Source organism: Micropterus salmoides, unplaced genomic scaffold (genome assembly GCF_014851395.1).
Source record: "Micropterus salmoides isolate LMB-PRFRI ecotype aquatic unplaced genomic scaffold, ASM1485139v1 Ms_hic_scaffold_16, whole genome shotgun sequence".
Classification (NCBI taxonomy): Eukaryota; Metazoa; Chordata; class Actinopteri; order Centrarchiformes; family Centrarchidae; genus Micropterus; species Micropterus salmoides.
The window spans coordinates 7517010-7532023 of NW_024040707.1; the positions used below are offsets into that span (position 1 = coordinate 7517010).

The 15014-nt window shown below is 39.6% G+C and overlaps 1 protein-coding gene across 4 annotated transcripts in view; it reads right to left on the reverse strand.

Moving 5' to 3' along the window:
- plekhg5b (pleckstrin homology domain containing, family G (with RhoGef domain) member 5b) overlaps positions 1-15014 on the reverse strand; it is a 75383-nt gene that overhangs the window by 37689 nt on the left and 22680 nt on the right. For 2 of the 4 annotated variants that reach the window (XM_038721865.1, XM_038721864.1), the window contains exon 1: positions 2418-2675. The exons of 1 other annotated variant lie outside the window; for it this stretch is intronic. Coding sequence is in view for 1 of the 3 variants with exons in the window: in XM_038721862.1 (XP_038577790.1) it covers positions 1543-1797 (255 nt within the window). In the remaining 2 variants the exon portion in view is untranslated. Of the gene's footprint in view, positions 1-1542; positions 2144-2417; positions 2676-15014 lie in introns of those variants that run through there. One more of the 4 variants, XM_038721862.1, reaches the window with a different exon arrangement.

A 15014-nucleotide genomic window follows, 5' to 3' on the forward strand; every position in this document is an offset into this window, starting at 1 on the left:
CACAATCGGTGGAGTTTAGCAAACAGCCAATTAGCAAAACAAGTTACAGTTTACTGTAGTTAATTTACTTAAATCACTTTATTCGGGGAATAAAACTGAAAGTGAGTACAACAGTACTGGTACTAATAATCTGTCACATGAAGATTGAGAATGCTCACATCTACAACAAGTACCGTAAATCATATAGTCGGTTTGTTTGGCTGATAATTTTACCATTCACCTTTTATCTTCAAAGGATATATGTATAATCATCTGAATGCTCATTTGTTGCCCTCTCAGGCTTCTTTTTACTTCACAGCTTTGCCAGACCTCAGGAATTAACTTGGTGCGTACTACAGCAAGGTGGCCAAAACTCTGAAAATAAAATCCACTTTGTCATAAAATGGAATTATGAACTGGAACCCAAAACAAAAAATAAAAAAAAAAAGATCAATTTGTGTGATTAATTTGCTTGTTTGATAGTATGTAGACACCAGATAGTCTACAGACTGTGTAACTGCAAATGTAACAGCATTTCATAATGTTTTCCTCCTCTGCACAGTGACACATGATGGACGAGGAGTGGTTTTTCCCAGATTACACACTTTAGACAGTTAGGAGAAACTGATCCATTTTGTATTATTGACACAATGACATCACTTTCATGTACAGCAAACCAGCAGAGGTACGTGACTACCCTAAGTCCGTTATGGAACACAACATTTTGCATTCCTCTTCTGATAGCAAATATGCAAATTACAGGTGTGTTGGCTCCAATGTTTGTTAGCTCTCCATTAAGTGTCCTGATGGTGCATCAACACCATTTACAACATTTGTCACGCCGTGGTTATCTTTTTCCTCCTGCATCTATCACATACAGCAGAGTACTACGCAAATAATCTAAAGGTGAAATCAGACACTGCCCAAGGTCAATCTGACGGCACAAGGGCCCTCCAGGGTTGAGCATTTGCCACAGAGAGTAACAAACTCAGGAACAAACACGCTCACAGGAAATACTGGAACTCCTTTTTTGTGAAGCGGACTATGCATACCAGCGAAAGGTATGTTTCAACATGCAGCTAGTTTGCCCAAGAAAAATATTACCTCCTCATCTTCCACAACTAGCCTAATTTTTCCTATTGGACAACTGGATATGGTTCTTTTTTTGAACCGGATCCAAGCATAAATTGAGACTACAACAATTACTGGCAACAGGAAATTCCTTCTAAATTACTTTACAGTGTATTTTGCTGAAATTACTTTACAGAGTGTATAAGCAAAAAGCTAAACAGATTTCAATTTTCTTTGTTTTGAGGTCTACTTCAGCTAAAACACAACTGACCCCAACCCTCGCAGCAAATTCAAATATTTACATGACACCCAAATGACACATGGCACTGTCACAGTGTTGTCACCAACAAAAACAACACACACTCTAGCTGCCTCTTAAGGAGAGAAACACCACTAAATCCTCTTAGAGCTAAAGAACTAAACACAGCCAAGCTTGAAACTATTCAGTTCAGGATGATCAATATGACTACATGTGAAAAAATCTCCACTCACCAGCAGCTGGTCTCTTTCTGCTCTAACAAAGTCAAGTGTACTGACTGCTGTCTCAGGCAATGCTGGCTGGACTGTGACGCAACCAGCCTTCCTATCCATAGCTTCAGGGCAGGAGACAAAAGGGAGATAGACAGGAGGGCGGTGAACAAGACCAAAAAAGGAGGAAGTGAGAGCGGGGGGAAAAAGTACAGGGTATTCCAAGTTGAATGAGAACTTCAAGGCTGATTTGGACACATGCTGCTCCAAATATGACATGGAAATTGATTATTTGGAAACCACTTCCAATTAGGTATAGAAGAATATGGAAAGGAGAGAAGGCTGGTGGGTGCCAGGGGGTACACTGGTCTGTTGATATAAGAAGCAGATGTGAAATATGCAGACATAGAAGGAAAAACAGACTTAAAGTGCTGATCTGTGCAGATGTGAATGTTTGCTACCTACAGACAGAAAGGAAAAAAAACAGGCATTTCACAACAACACCAGTTGATGAAGATGTGTCCCAATGTGAATGTTGAATTTTCAGTTTAGAGCTGAAATAATTAGTTGATCAACAGAGATTAATCAATTTCTTGTCCTTGTCTTACAATAAAATCAATTCAATATCCTTGTTTTTGGACTGTTGGTAGAACAAAAACAAACATTTAATGACATCACCTTGAGCTCTTGAAAATGTGTTTTATCGATTGTTTAGTTGACGAATTGAGAAAATAATCTGCAGATAGGTCAATGATGAAAACATTGTTTGTTGCAGTTCTTCTTTGGTTCTGCTATACTTTGCTTTTGTAGATAATTAATTAAAACTGCAACAACAACATATTCTGTAATAAAAGTGTTGTAGACTCGACTAGACACTTTTGACACTAGAATATATTTACCCATCATAGAAAACTCCACTTCCCAGGAAAAGCAACCCCTTCTGAGTTTCAGTGGAAGAACCAATCAATATCTCCAAGGTCCAACAGACAGCAGGTGGTGAAAGTTTTAGTCCAAACCTAAATCAAAGTTGCTCTGTAGTCCCTCAGATGAGTGTGTGTGTGTGATTTCTTAGTTCCTAAAATAATCCCGATCTTCAGGGTGAAAACACGGGACGGTGGGATCGAAAGAATGTAACAGAGCTGAACAGGCTCACTCTGTTTACTACAGCTGTCTACTGGGAAGACACGCACAAACATACATACATAGAAAAATCATCATCCCCGCCCCTCCACCCCCCCAACCACACCCCCACAAGCTCACACACATCCTGGCTGACTCATGTTAACTCCCACTGAAACTGATCTCTTTTCTCCTGAGAATTAGCAAAGTATTCATCTGACGAACAGTTGTGTGACGTTTCAGCTGATGCAGACATGAATCAAACTCGAATTCAGTGAGCAATCGTCATTTGTTTATCCTTCATGTCTGTACTGACCGCTTTAATACTACATTTATACTTTGACCTTGAGGTGAAAGGTGGTTCAATGAGGGTGCCCAGTAGGCTTTCTTGTGACCAGGAGCAGTAAATCTAATCTAAAATGATAACCTGATCTGATATTACATTCTGAAAAAAAAATAGATTAGTCGACTGACTGATTAGTCAATTGACAGAAAATGTTAAAAGTTAAAATACTTGCTAAAGTGCTCCTCAGCCTATACAAACAGTTGTGTAATGTTTTCTGCGGTTCTTGAGGAGCTCTTTTCACATATGAAAAAAATAACCCTGATGATGTCATATTGATGTCATCAGGGTTTTCTCACTTGGGAAGACTTTACATTTGTAAACAGAAAGCCTATATTTAGTGTTCCGTTTAGTCAATCAAAATGTAATTAATCAACAACTATTTTCATAATCAATTAATTGTTTCAGTCATCATTAATAAGCAAAAAATAGCAAATAATACAGTCCATGGTTCCAGCCTCTAAAATATGAGGATTTACTGCTTGTTGTTATCATATATGACAAATAAATATTTTTTGGATTTAGAAATTTTGATGACATTGATGACATTGTGATTTTTTTCACAACTTTTTTATCGAGAAAATAATCCGCAGATTAATCAATAATGAAAATAATTGACAGTTGCAGCCCCACCTGCGTTACAAACTGGAGTAGTGGAGTTTGAAAGAAGTTGTTTGTTGTCAGGCAGGAAGGGTAACAAAGAGACACCACTCACAGTTGAATAATGGGAAATGTAGGATCCAGTGTTTTTAGAGCTTGGGACTAATGGTAAGGATTTCACAGACTCCAAGTCCACCAACTTTATGGAGATACATTACACTCGATGGGAGTACCTGTAAAAGCAAACCATTTTCTGGTTCCAGATTCCCAAATGTGAGGATCTGCTGTTTTTCTCTGTTTTATATTATTGTTAAATAAATAGGTTTAAATATTGCTCAGATATCTGATGACATGACCTTAGGCTCTGGGTAACAAGTAACTGATTAACCAAGAAAATAATCAACACATGATTATGCAGCCCTAGTGTGGTGTGGTGTGTTTAGGGAGAGTACAGTGTTGTGTGGATGTGAGATGTAAGAGCAAGTATGATTTATAGCCTAATGTCCTGTTACAGTCTGTTGCGCTGACCACAAACACTCAGCCCACTACTCTCTGTTCTTTTGTCATTCAGGTTAATCCGAGATGAACTGTGTTTAAATCCCCCACAATTAGCTAGCTCACAAAAATAAAATCCCTGAGGCCGGGGGGCCACATGTTTGGAGTAAGAGAAGGGGGGAGGTGAACCGGCAGCGAGAATGGGTAGGTTTTAATGTCCAGACCCCAGCTCTCCTTGTTCTGTGTCTTCAGAACAAGGCAACTTGTTGAATCCATGTCTGCCCAGCCACCCCCCACTGTCAGCCTTAATTAGGGGAGGCTGTATTTAAGAGTGGACAGCAGCGATGCAATTACCCTGCAGGATTAGACCCCATTTGCAGTGCCATTGTTGGAGGCAGAGATAGGGGGGCTGAACACAAGAGACCTTCCCTTGATGCCTGACCTTGGCATTAACCCCTCAATAACCATGAGCTCTGAATTCTTTCAAGTCCTCACGGGGAGCGGTTAAATAAAGGGGGAAAAGAAAGGTGAATATGAAGTGTGAGTGTGAAGATGGCAAGGATGAGCTAGCTGCTGTGAGAAGAAGAAGTGTAGAAAAAGAAAAAAGGTCAAATATTTCACCCGTGATGCTGCTGCTGGAAGTTCCACGGTTTCGTGGCTGGCTTCAGTTAAGAGTGATTTAGAGAGCAAGCGCTTCCACAACCATAATAACACGTTCTCAATTGGAGAATTTTCAAAGCTTATTATCGCCTCTCTAACTAAGCTACGCTGACTGCTATTCTCACAGCATTTCATTAAGCAGCGGTTGTTTACATTCTCAAAACACTCAGAGCAAACCAACAATTAGTGGGATTTGCCATGTGAAGACTCTTCGCATGCGAGGGATTTCTGGGGGTTGTTTTCTCAATCCATCTCCTCACAGGGGGCCTTCTCTTAAGTCTTTGAACCCTGGCTATATTGGTCGGCCCATACAAGGTCGTTTCTATTGGAGCGTCAGTCAGGTACTCTCTTCCTGTTATTCCCCTGTCTGCCGCGATGCTGCTTCCTGACTGGGATGCTCCTGGGGGGGTTGAACTGGCGTCACTGGTACACCCGCTTTACTAGTGTTTGAACTTTCCTGATGAGACACTGTATGGATGGACACACATAACTCAGTGTCCAGCTTGTTTGTTGCTGCTGGATGACTGTCAAGTTGATTTTCTTTCCATTAATCCTGATGGACAGGTTTCCTCTTTTTCCACATTTCAGTAGCGTTATGTCATTATTTTGGGTTTACGTAAAATGTTCAATAAATGTTTGATTTAATTCATTTGAATCCTGAACAAATTAGCACTTAATTTTTCTATTGAGATATTTATTTTGTTGTGGGAAAAGGTACTGGAAAAAGATTTTATTATACTCATGTATAATTAAATTTGTTGAAATAAGATTTTATCATAATTTATTTGAATGTTCTCACAATTAACCACCTGTTTTTTTCAACTTCAACTCAGGAGCAAAAATCATCCTTTAACCTTGAAAGAAATATTGATTTGACATTTATTGTGATAATTATCGTTATCAAATAATTTGAATTTTTTTATTGAGGTATTTTTGACCGTATCGCTCAGCCCTAGCCTTTCTGTTTTGCATTTACAGCAAACTTTACTGTTTTGGTTTATTCTCACCACTTTCAACAGCATGTTTTGTGTAATTTCAGATTACACTGTTGTGTGTTTTGTGATTAAACCCAATTCGTCAGCAAGTCTTTAAGATTCAAATTCTCCAATTAACGTGACACATTTTCCAAGTTAATAAACAAAACCACATACTCTGTACTGACTCTTTACTTTATATAGTCACCTCTGGAAGTTAGGTAACTGTGTGTTGTCTGATGTAAAATGAATCAGTGTCCCAGAGTCATCAGTTTCTTTTTATGGACTATCCCATCCAACATGGCTGGAAAAGCATAGCTAGGCGGAAGACACTATGTGTTTTGTTCACAGCTGAAATCCTTGTGTGTCAACAAGAGGGAGCTGCCAGCCTGTTGTAGCCTGCTGTGGTGGCCGAGATCCACATCGTAGCAGTCATACTTTATTTCTAGAGAGAAATGTGCACATAAACATGTGAATATCATGTTGGAGTAATGCAAAAGCAAATCCTTACGCAAGACTGTTGATCAAGTCCTCCTTCCAATGTAGTCAAGTCACTTACACGATGTCTCATGAATTTGGGATGAAAAGTCAGCCTATTGTAAACTCACACTGTTCACAGTTACAAATCTCATTATGGCGTCAAAAATATAAAAAGGTAAACAAACTACAAAAACAATCAGTGTTTCTCAAACTCAAACACAGATGGTTCATGCAGACTGTTCAATCATGAAACAAAACCCCTGATCATAACAAGGAGATGATTAAAAGTGAATCAGGAACCATTTGTTAAAATGCAGGAGAGGGCCAGTCAGTCTGGTCAAGGGTGCATTTTTCCACCAAATGAAACACTCTAAGGTTCACATACAAAGCTGTCAGAGTCTGCTTTTCCTTGGTGCACGGAATAACTAATATGTTTGTAATGATTTTTCAATGCATTTCAGTCTACTGGATAGTTTACAGGTCTAATTAAAGCCTGGCACATTGTAAGGCCCCTCAGCCAACTGGAGCACAACATGCTGACTGAATCTGGCATGTGCATCCAAATCCTTTTAAGCTATATTTGCGGCATGGCTCTGTGAGTGGCAATTTAGCACCATCATCAAGTCAAAATTTTATTTGCCAATACTCTGGTACTAAGATAAGGATAAGGTAACTCTACTTTACTGGAGTTTTTTCTTTTCATGCCACTTTCTACTTCTACTCCACTACAACTCAAAGGGAAATTTTGTCCTTTTAACTACATTTATCTGACAGCTTTAGTAGTTACTTTACACACAAACTCAAGTAATTTTTCATCCAAAACATTGCATGGGTTTAGCTTCTTTTTAATTATTTTAATTCATGAATGTAGTGTTAATAATGTTGAGGTTTAGACTGATGATTGGACAAAGAAATTGCACCGAAATGAAAATTCTTGGCCGAAGCTGAAACCAAATATAATGAAACAATTTGCAGAATACCGAACAAGTACATTCACACTTTTTCCATTTATTTTTCCTTTTTTTAACCATTGCATAAATGAAATAGTCAAAATTTACTTTTTACTCAGCGTTTCCCACAGGATTTGGAGAGACTATGGTGGGTGGGTCCGAGGCCCAAGTAAATTACATGTGTCCATTTCCTTTTAATGGATATGTAGTATGTTTTATACTTTGTGAATATAATCCAATTAATCTTATTTCCATACTGTATAGACACCTTATTTTGAAAACCAGACGTTGTCACATGTGTATCCTCATGCTAAATTCATCACGTCCGACCCAATTTGATAAATAATGTTGTATGTGCTTCTCGTGTTGATTAACATGAAGACTTCACAGCTTCTCTTCAGGTAGGACTCTCATACTGCAACACTTACTTTACCATAAAGCTTCAATACATGGCCACTCAAAATGTAGCTGAGGCTAGCTTAATCGCCTTCTCACAAATGGGTGACAGAAACACTCAAACCGGGTCAGACCGTTTGCTGTCTTTTCTAAGAAGTCAGCCACAGATGGAGTGGATGTGCAAGGAGACAAATTCAGTAGAACAGTGTCTTCATACGGCGATACGACACTTTAAAATGCTTCCACACTGCCAATATGTCACCGTAATTGTTTGGTTAAATTTGTTCGGTCTTTTGACTTACTAGGCTGAACACCGAAAGTAATTTTTTTGCTCTTTTCAGCCGATTAATTTTGGTGGCCGAACATTCAGTGCCTCCCTAAAAAAAAATTAGCATTAATTAAAATTATTAATAAAAAAGCATTATGAAGATGTCACTTTGGGCTCTGGTTAACTGACTGCATTATTTTCAGAATCAATCATTAATGGAGAAAATAATCAGCAGATGAATTCTTAAGGAAATAATTATTAGTTACAATCTGATACAAAATAGTTCAAAATAAGCTCCACCTCATAGTGATAATCTTACTATTTCTAATATTTCCCCAATAAATAAACACAAATCTGTCAACTATATAGATGTTGGAATATGTACCGCTGGCAAAGGTATCCATAATTTGATTTTACAGCTGCATCCTTTACAGAGAATACTGTATGACGTCATTTTAGTTAGAACAACCTCAAAGAGAATGAAGCCCAAATTTCTAATCAGTCTACAAGCACAAAAACTGTCTACTGTGCAGTCTGCAAATGTCAAGCAGGGAATGAAATACTGGAAAAGAACATGCACACTCACCCTTCCTTTCATAAACAAATTAACACCAGAGTATCTCAACGAGCAGTCATGTTGAAAAGTGATTAGGTAACTTTTACTCAGCTCCACTGATGCCTAAATGACTCCAGAGTCATCGAAGCACTGCTGACCACCATTTCCATTAGTAGCTTGCATTACTTCATAAAGTAAACTTTCCAAGAACTTTACAGTAATAGCTGAGATCATTTTACATATTCTTCCCAGGAAACTAATTTAAAGACTCTCTAGTCTGCAGTCAATTCAAGTACAATACAAGCTGTGTGAAATACATATAGGTAGCAATGAAGAAAAACTGATCAACATACTGTATTTTCGTGTTCTGAAATAAATCAACTGTGACAGCTTACTACTGAAGACGATGGAAACATTTGCACAGAGAGGAAAAGGCAAAGAAAGAAAACACAGGCAGAAAGGAACAGCATGGCAGTTAGCCCGCCAGGACTTTTTAAAAATTAAAGCTATGGTAGGCAATTTCTTTCAGAAACATTTTTTGTTATGTTTGATAAAATTTTCTTTACATTCCAACAGCAATAAATAAATCATACGCTCTGATGAGAAAACACCAGAACCTGTGGCTATCGCAGAACTGTCATAAGCAAGGCCAATCATTTCATTCAGTCCAAATGAAAGGTTGCTTTGGAGGGAGGCCTGAAGAGAGGGGGTGGGACTTTTTCGTGTGAATATTACAAAATCTAGTGGGCTCTTGCTAGTTTCTCCAACACTGCCTACCCAAGCTTTAACAGAATATTCCTCAAAAAGAACCAAAGAATGATGAAAGACAGGGAGAAGAGGCAGGTAAACTAAAACATCTGTGTGCATCCTCTTAAACACTTCTACAGTCCATATATGCTGAGCGACAAACTGCTCCCACCTGACAGTAGATTCCCTGCAGGCTGAAGGATGGCAGGTGGGATGGTGTTAGCAGGGTCAGATTTAGTGATATACAGGCCGCAGGCAAAGACCAACACAATCACAGCTAGTAAACAAAAACGATTTGGAGGTGGCTCTTTTCAGTTAACAAAGCTACAGAACTAAAAGACAAACCCAAATGATGATTCTGACTCTTCTAACACAGAAGAACTTCAGATGACCTTCAGTCAGTTAGAAGAAGACAATCTGGCAAGAAAAAGATTATAAGCATATAGTGTTTCCCTATTTTTTTCAAAACCAAACTATAGTACATGATATTTGGTAAACCATTTGAACATACACTATTCTCTAGGGGTACAAGGCCAAAGTCCACAGTGTGTGTTTGTATGCGCTAGCTCCCTCCCTCCCAGCGTATTTTAAAGATGTAGCAGAGGACTCTATGACATGGGAGGAAAGGTGACACCGACAAGAGTGACTTATTATGGAAAGTTGATTTAACATTTATTGGCTAAGTTTCATTATCGTAATTATCATCGTATTTGCAATGTGAGTAGTCAAAATTTATATTCAAGATATCTTTACCATCATTCTGACTTAGTCGAAACAGCAGTTAGATGTCTGTAATTCAGTTTTGACTCATCAATGTCACTGAAAATAACACTCAACTCATCACACATCCTAAATGACAACTGCAGATATCTGTAATCCAGTTTTGACTATTCCAAATAGCAGTTGCAGATATCGCAGACATCATAATGACTAGTCTAAATTGTTGTGCATGGCGTTGACATAGATGACAAGGAGATCAGATGGATAACTAGAAGCACATTCATGGCCCTTTGTCAAAGTTTCTGTGTGGTACCTATTTTATTGCTGAGATAGCAGTTCAGAGAGGCTCAGAAAGGCTACGGTGTGTGTGTGTCTGTGGGAGAGTGTCAGTAGATAGCGTTAGCCCTGCTGTTAATCATTTTAATGTTACAAGCTACAGTTAGCCAGTGTTCTGATATTTATCATTGGCGGCAGCTGATAAAATCCTACCTCGGAGTCACGATTTGATGATTAATCCAAATTATTTCCCAGCCACCTTGCTGGTGACTCCAATTTATTTATTTATAACAAAGATAGTGACTGTCTGTCTCCGATGGTAACTCATATTGCTACATTACTTGATTTGGCACAAATGCAGCATGCAAAGGTACAGGAAAGTCATGGTAGAGCAGTCCATTAAATGTGCATTGTGGGTGATAATAACATTGTCAAATATTCTACATTTTATTGGATAGGCCATCATTTACATTTATTCATTTAGCTGACGCTTTTATCCAAAGCGACTAACAATTGCCATATATGTCAGAGGTCGCGCGCCGCTGGAGCACCAGGGACACAATGGTGGATGGTCACAGTGGGGAGTTGAACCCGGGTCTCTCACACCACACTCTCACTCCACTACGCAGTCACCACCCATTTACATGTAGACAGATTTCTTTTTATGTATTACAGATTATTATTTGTTGTGTGAGTGATGTGAAGAAAGGACTTTTTGCCTACCTGCCCACCTATGATGTATGGTAAAATCGTTTATGGGTATGGGAACTTTTGGGGGTGGGAAATTTCTACCAGGAAATGGCACCCAATCCTTTGCACCATTCAGCCCCTTGACATGTACAGAAAGTGGGCATCCAGCCCCGATGAGAGTGTTTACTTAGCAGGCTTAGCAGTGTCAGTTAGGTGAGATTTATTGCCAAGCAGGTCAGTGGAACAGAAAGCAAGGTTAAGTCAGTAGAGCCAGTGTGTCTGTATTTGTAAAAAAAATAATAAAAGCAAAAATGGGGATGAAAAGAAAATCTAATTTGACAGCTATTGAAAAAGAGCACATCTAAAGGTTGCTTGATTCAAACACTAGTAATAAGGTGATTTTGTGCAATATCGTATATCTCAAGTCAAATTTATACAGCCAAATATCACAAATCAGAATTTTCCTCAAGGCTATACAATCTGTACAGCATACAACACTCTCCTCTGTCCTTAGACGCTATCACAGGGGTACAAAACAGCAAAGGATTTCTCACAATATGTGACTGAATAAGGACAGAAAAAGGGAGGAGAGAGAGAATGAAAGTCAACCAGACAATGGACACAAACCAAATTTCCACCAAAATGACCATAGCACATATTAAAACAAATATTCAAGAAAAGCGGATGCCAGTGTTGTGGTGAAGTCTGTTCCCCTGTCGAAAGGTGTTTCCCTCTCGTTAGAATTGTGTTTCTGCCCCACCTCGGTGGTTTGGGTTAGCTTCAGTCAACATTTTTGCCTGGACTGGCTGTTTTCCCAGCAAAAGAGAAAGTCCACCACCTAATAGCTAATTTAAACCATATATGTCTATTAAATTACACGCATTTGTAAGTACCCAAAATGATGCCCAAATTGCTGAACGCATTTCATGTATTTATTTGTCAAGTCTGTTTCTATTACGCTTTATCGTATTTTACTTCTATCAATACGCCAACTCTTGTGATGTTTCGTGGAAATGCAAAGTGGAAACCGAAAAGTCAAAGTCAGCTCACTTAAACATTCCCTTATCCAATCTGTCAAACCCATACTCTTTACACATTATCCCTGCGCCTCCAGCTGTTTGGACTGGGAGGGGCCCGATACCAAGGCAACCCACACCTTACGTGTTGTCTTGTCTGATCATGTCTTGCCAAAGCTGAGGGAGGGAGGGAAATGAAGGAGAAGGAGATAGAAGTGAAAGGGGGGTTGGGTGGCATGATATCAGGAATAATAGGCCCTTCTACGTGGGAGTCTAGGTCCAGGAAGCAAGCTCAGACTAGCAATGAGAGCTAACCAGCATAATCTGAAATGAATCCCACCAACTCAGCCAGCCTAACCTTGGATTGAACATAATCTTCCAGTTGGACACCTGCAGGCTGATTTTAAATCCCACTGGCTTGATGAACCCAAGAGCAAAGTATCCAAATAGCCCTCTTAGAAACACATGTCGGGCCATCTAAAAGCCCTCTAGTACCCTTTTAGTGCTGTTGTGTAATGTAGTGACAGCGCTGAGCTATACGGCAGCACAAGCAGAGAGGCTGAAACCTGGTGTGATTTAAAGTAGTAAATTATGATGCAGGTGAACTTATTCAGTTCCAGGCCAGTTGTGCTATTACTGGAAGAGACGCAGCCCAGGTGGGAGCTGATATATGGCAGCAGGAAACCAAATGCATGCCTGTCTGGGACTAAAATGGTTTAAATACAGTGCAGGACCAGCCTAAGATTCTCTCTCTGTTTGTCTGTGTTTGTGTCTGCTATGTGTCCTGTTGCCAAGCCACCGGAATATCAAAGAGACTATTTGTAGTACTTTAATAAAAGGTCAGAATTTTAGTTTAAAACAAAATAACAAAAATTCAACTAACCTGAGCTCCAGAACACAATGGACAGCTCTGATATTACGTCACAGAGATAAATGTATTATGTTGCAGAGATATCTACTGAAGTTAGCAGCTACCCTCGGCCGGTCCAGTGATGTAATACCACCTGTGTCTCGAGATGCTGTAGTGTCCAATCTGCACTCATTCCAACCCGACATTACGTTTAGCTGACGCTTTTATCCACTTGCTATATAGGTCTCTGGAGCAAATAGGGGTTAAGTGTCTTGCTCAGGGACACACAGCTGGATGTGTCATAGTGAGGATTTGAACCCGAGTTTCTCACACGAAAGGTATGTGTCTTATCCACTGCACCATCACCAGCCCCCACAGCGAAGTAGAGATGCCCAGAGGTGCTTGTCAATCAATGCTGCTCATGAGCTGCCTACAAGCTGGTTTCTCTCCCTCTCCCTCTCCCTCACGCTCCTTGACCTCTCCTTCCTCTGCAACCTCTACTTTTTTGTCTCCTGCCAGCACTTGAACTTTCCTGTCTCTTACTGAGCAGACTGGGTGTAAAATTGTCTTTGTCTGGCGACACACAGGAGGCGAAGCACACTAAAGTGCTGCCCGCTTCCTTTCAGCGCTCATGTTAACATATTGGGCTGTAGGCACAGCCACAATTGCATCTGACAAGAAAACACACTGATAATCAACTATTAACGATACAAATTCCTCTTGTCTGTAACTCTGCTCTGTCAATATGCTGTTATTTTGGCCAAGTCTCTCTTGAAAAAGAGGTTAAAGAGCTCAATGAGATCATCTGGTTAAATAAAGGTTAAATAAATAAAAATAAATGATCTAATGCCGATGAATGGAATTTCAGTTCTCGATTTTTCCGACCCACATGATGAAATACCAAAATCTGCCTTTCCACTATAATTATTAGAAACAGTATCACTGCTGTTTGTTCTTGTGTTTTTTAAATTGCGTACTTATTCCACATATTTGTCAGTTGAGTGACAGAGAGGAGCAGAAACACACAGGCAGGAGAGAAGCTGAAGCTTTTAACTTCATTGTAGCAGAAGAAGCAACTAATCCAGTGAGACATAAAAAGCTTCATTGATGAGGTTATTATAAAGATAAGCTCTACATCTGATGAGAAAAGAGCAGAATTTCTTAGACAATAACCTGGCTGACGGGGAAGTGAAATTTACATTTACTCATTTAGCTGAAGCTTTTATCCAAAGCAACTTACAAGTATGTGTTTAAGAGGTCACACGCCTCTGGAGTAACTAGGGGTTAAGTGTCTTGCTCTGGGACACACTGCTGGATGTGTCGCAGTGTGAATCAAACATTGGTCTCCCACACCAAAGGCATGTGTTTTATCCACTACACCATCGCCACCCACCCAAATGCTGCCTCCTGTTTGTTTGGAGCATGTGGCCAGGATTTACACATTGTCCCTTTAAAAAACTCTTTATATAAAAGTTTCATGTTTCATATAAAAATGCCTTCTTTGATTCATCTAAATCGGTTTAGTGGATGGAGTGGGCTAAAATCAAGGGATATATTTATGTTCATGTTCCCATTCTTCCTTGAAATGTGCCTCTCACTTTTGTAAAGCAAATGCAGACTGAGTGAGGCCTGTAGGCCAGGGTTGCCATTGCCCCCTGCTGTTTCAAGCTTGTTACAGGCAATACATGTATAACTCTCACAGTAAACAGCCATAAGATTGGGCTAAATGAGAAATGTGTCAGAAACGATTACACAGCACAGAACAGTTCATTTGTTTACAGTCTGGAAATGGCCTAACTATCATAACTCACCTTTTCACTGTTCTTACGTCACACCTCAATGAACTAAAATCACCAGATGTACTAGCAATTGTGACATCTTGGAATATCACCTCTTTACTATGACAGAAAGGATCCTTTTGGGGTCAAGAAATGATGAGTAAGTGTAATGATGCAAGCACTAGTGTAAAAACACTAGTGCTTGCATCATTTTCCTTGGACCCCTATCTTTTTTTTTGCCTTCTCTGTATCTGCTGTCATCTCCCCCGCCTTCTCTCTGTCTGTCTGTCTATCCCAGTCCACAATGGGCTACACGTCTTTCCCTAATCTCCTTACATAATAACGTCAAGCCTGACCCTGACCAAGGAGAAAGGTGGCGTCAGTCAGACATGCTTTCTCCCACACTGCCTCCCCCCTGTGTCACAGCAGGTCATATAAACTTGCATACACGTATTTAAAACACAGCACATAAACTCACCTTCTGCCTGACTCACCACTCAACTGCAAAAAAAAAAAAAAAACAAAAAAAAACAAAGCTAGGGTCTTGTGAGAGGGGCCAAGAAAACTGGGTTTGGGAG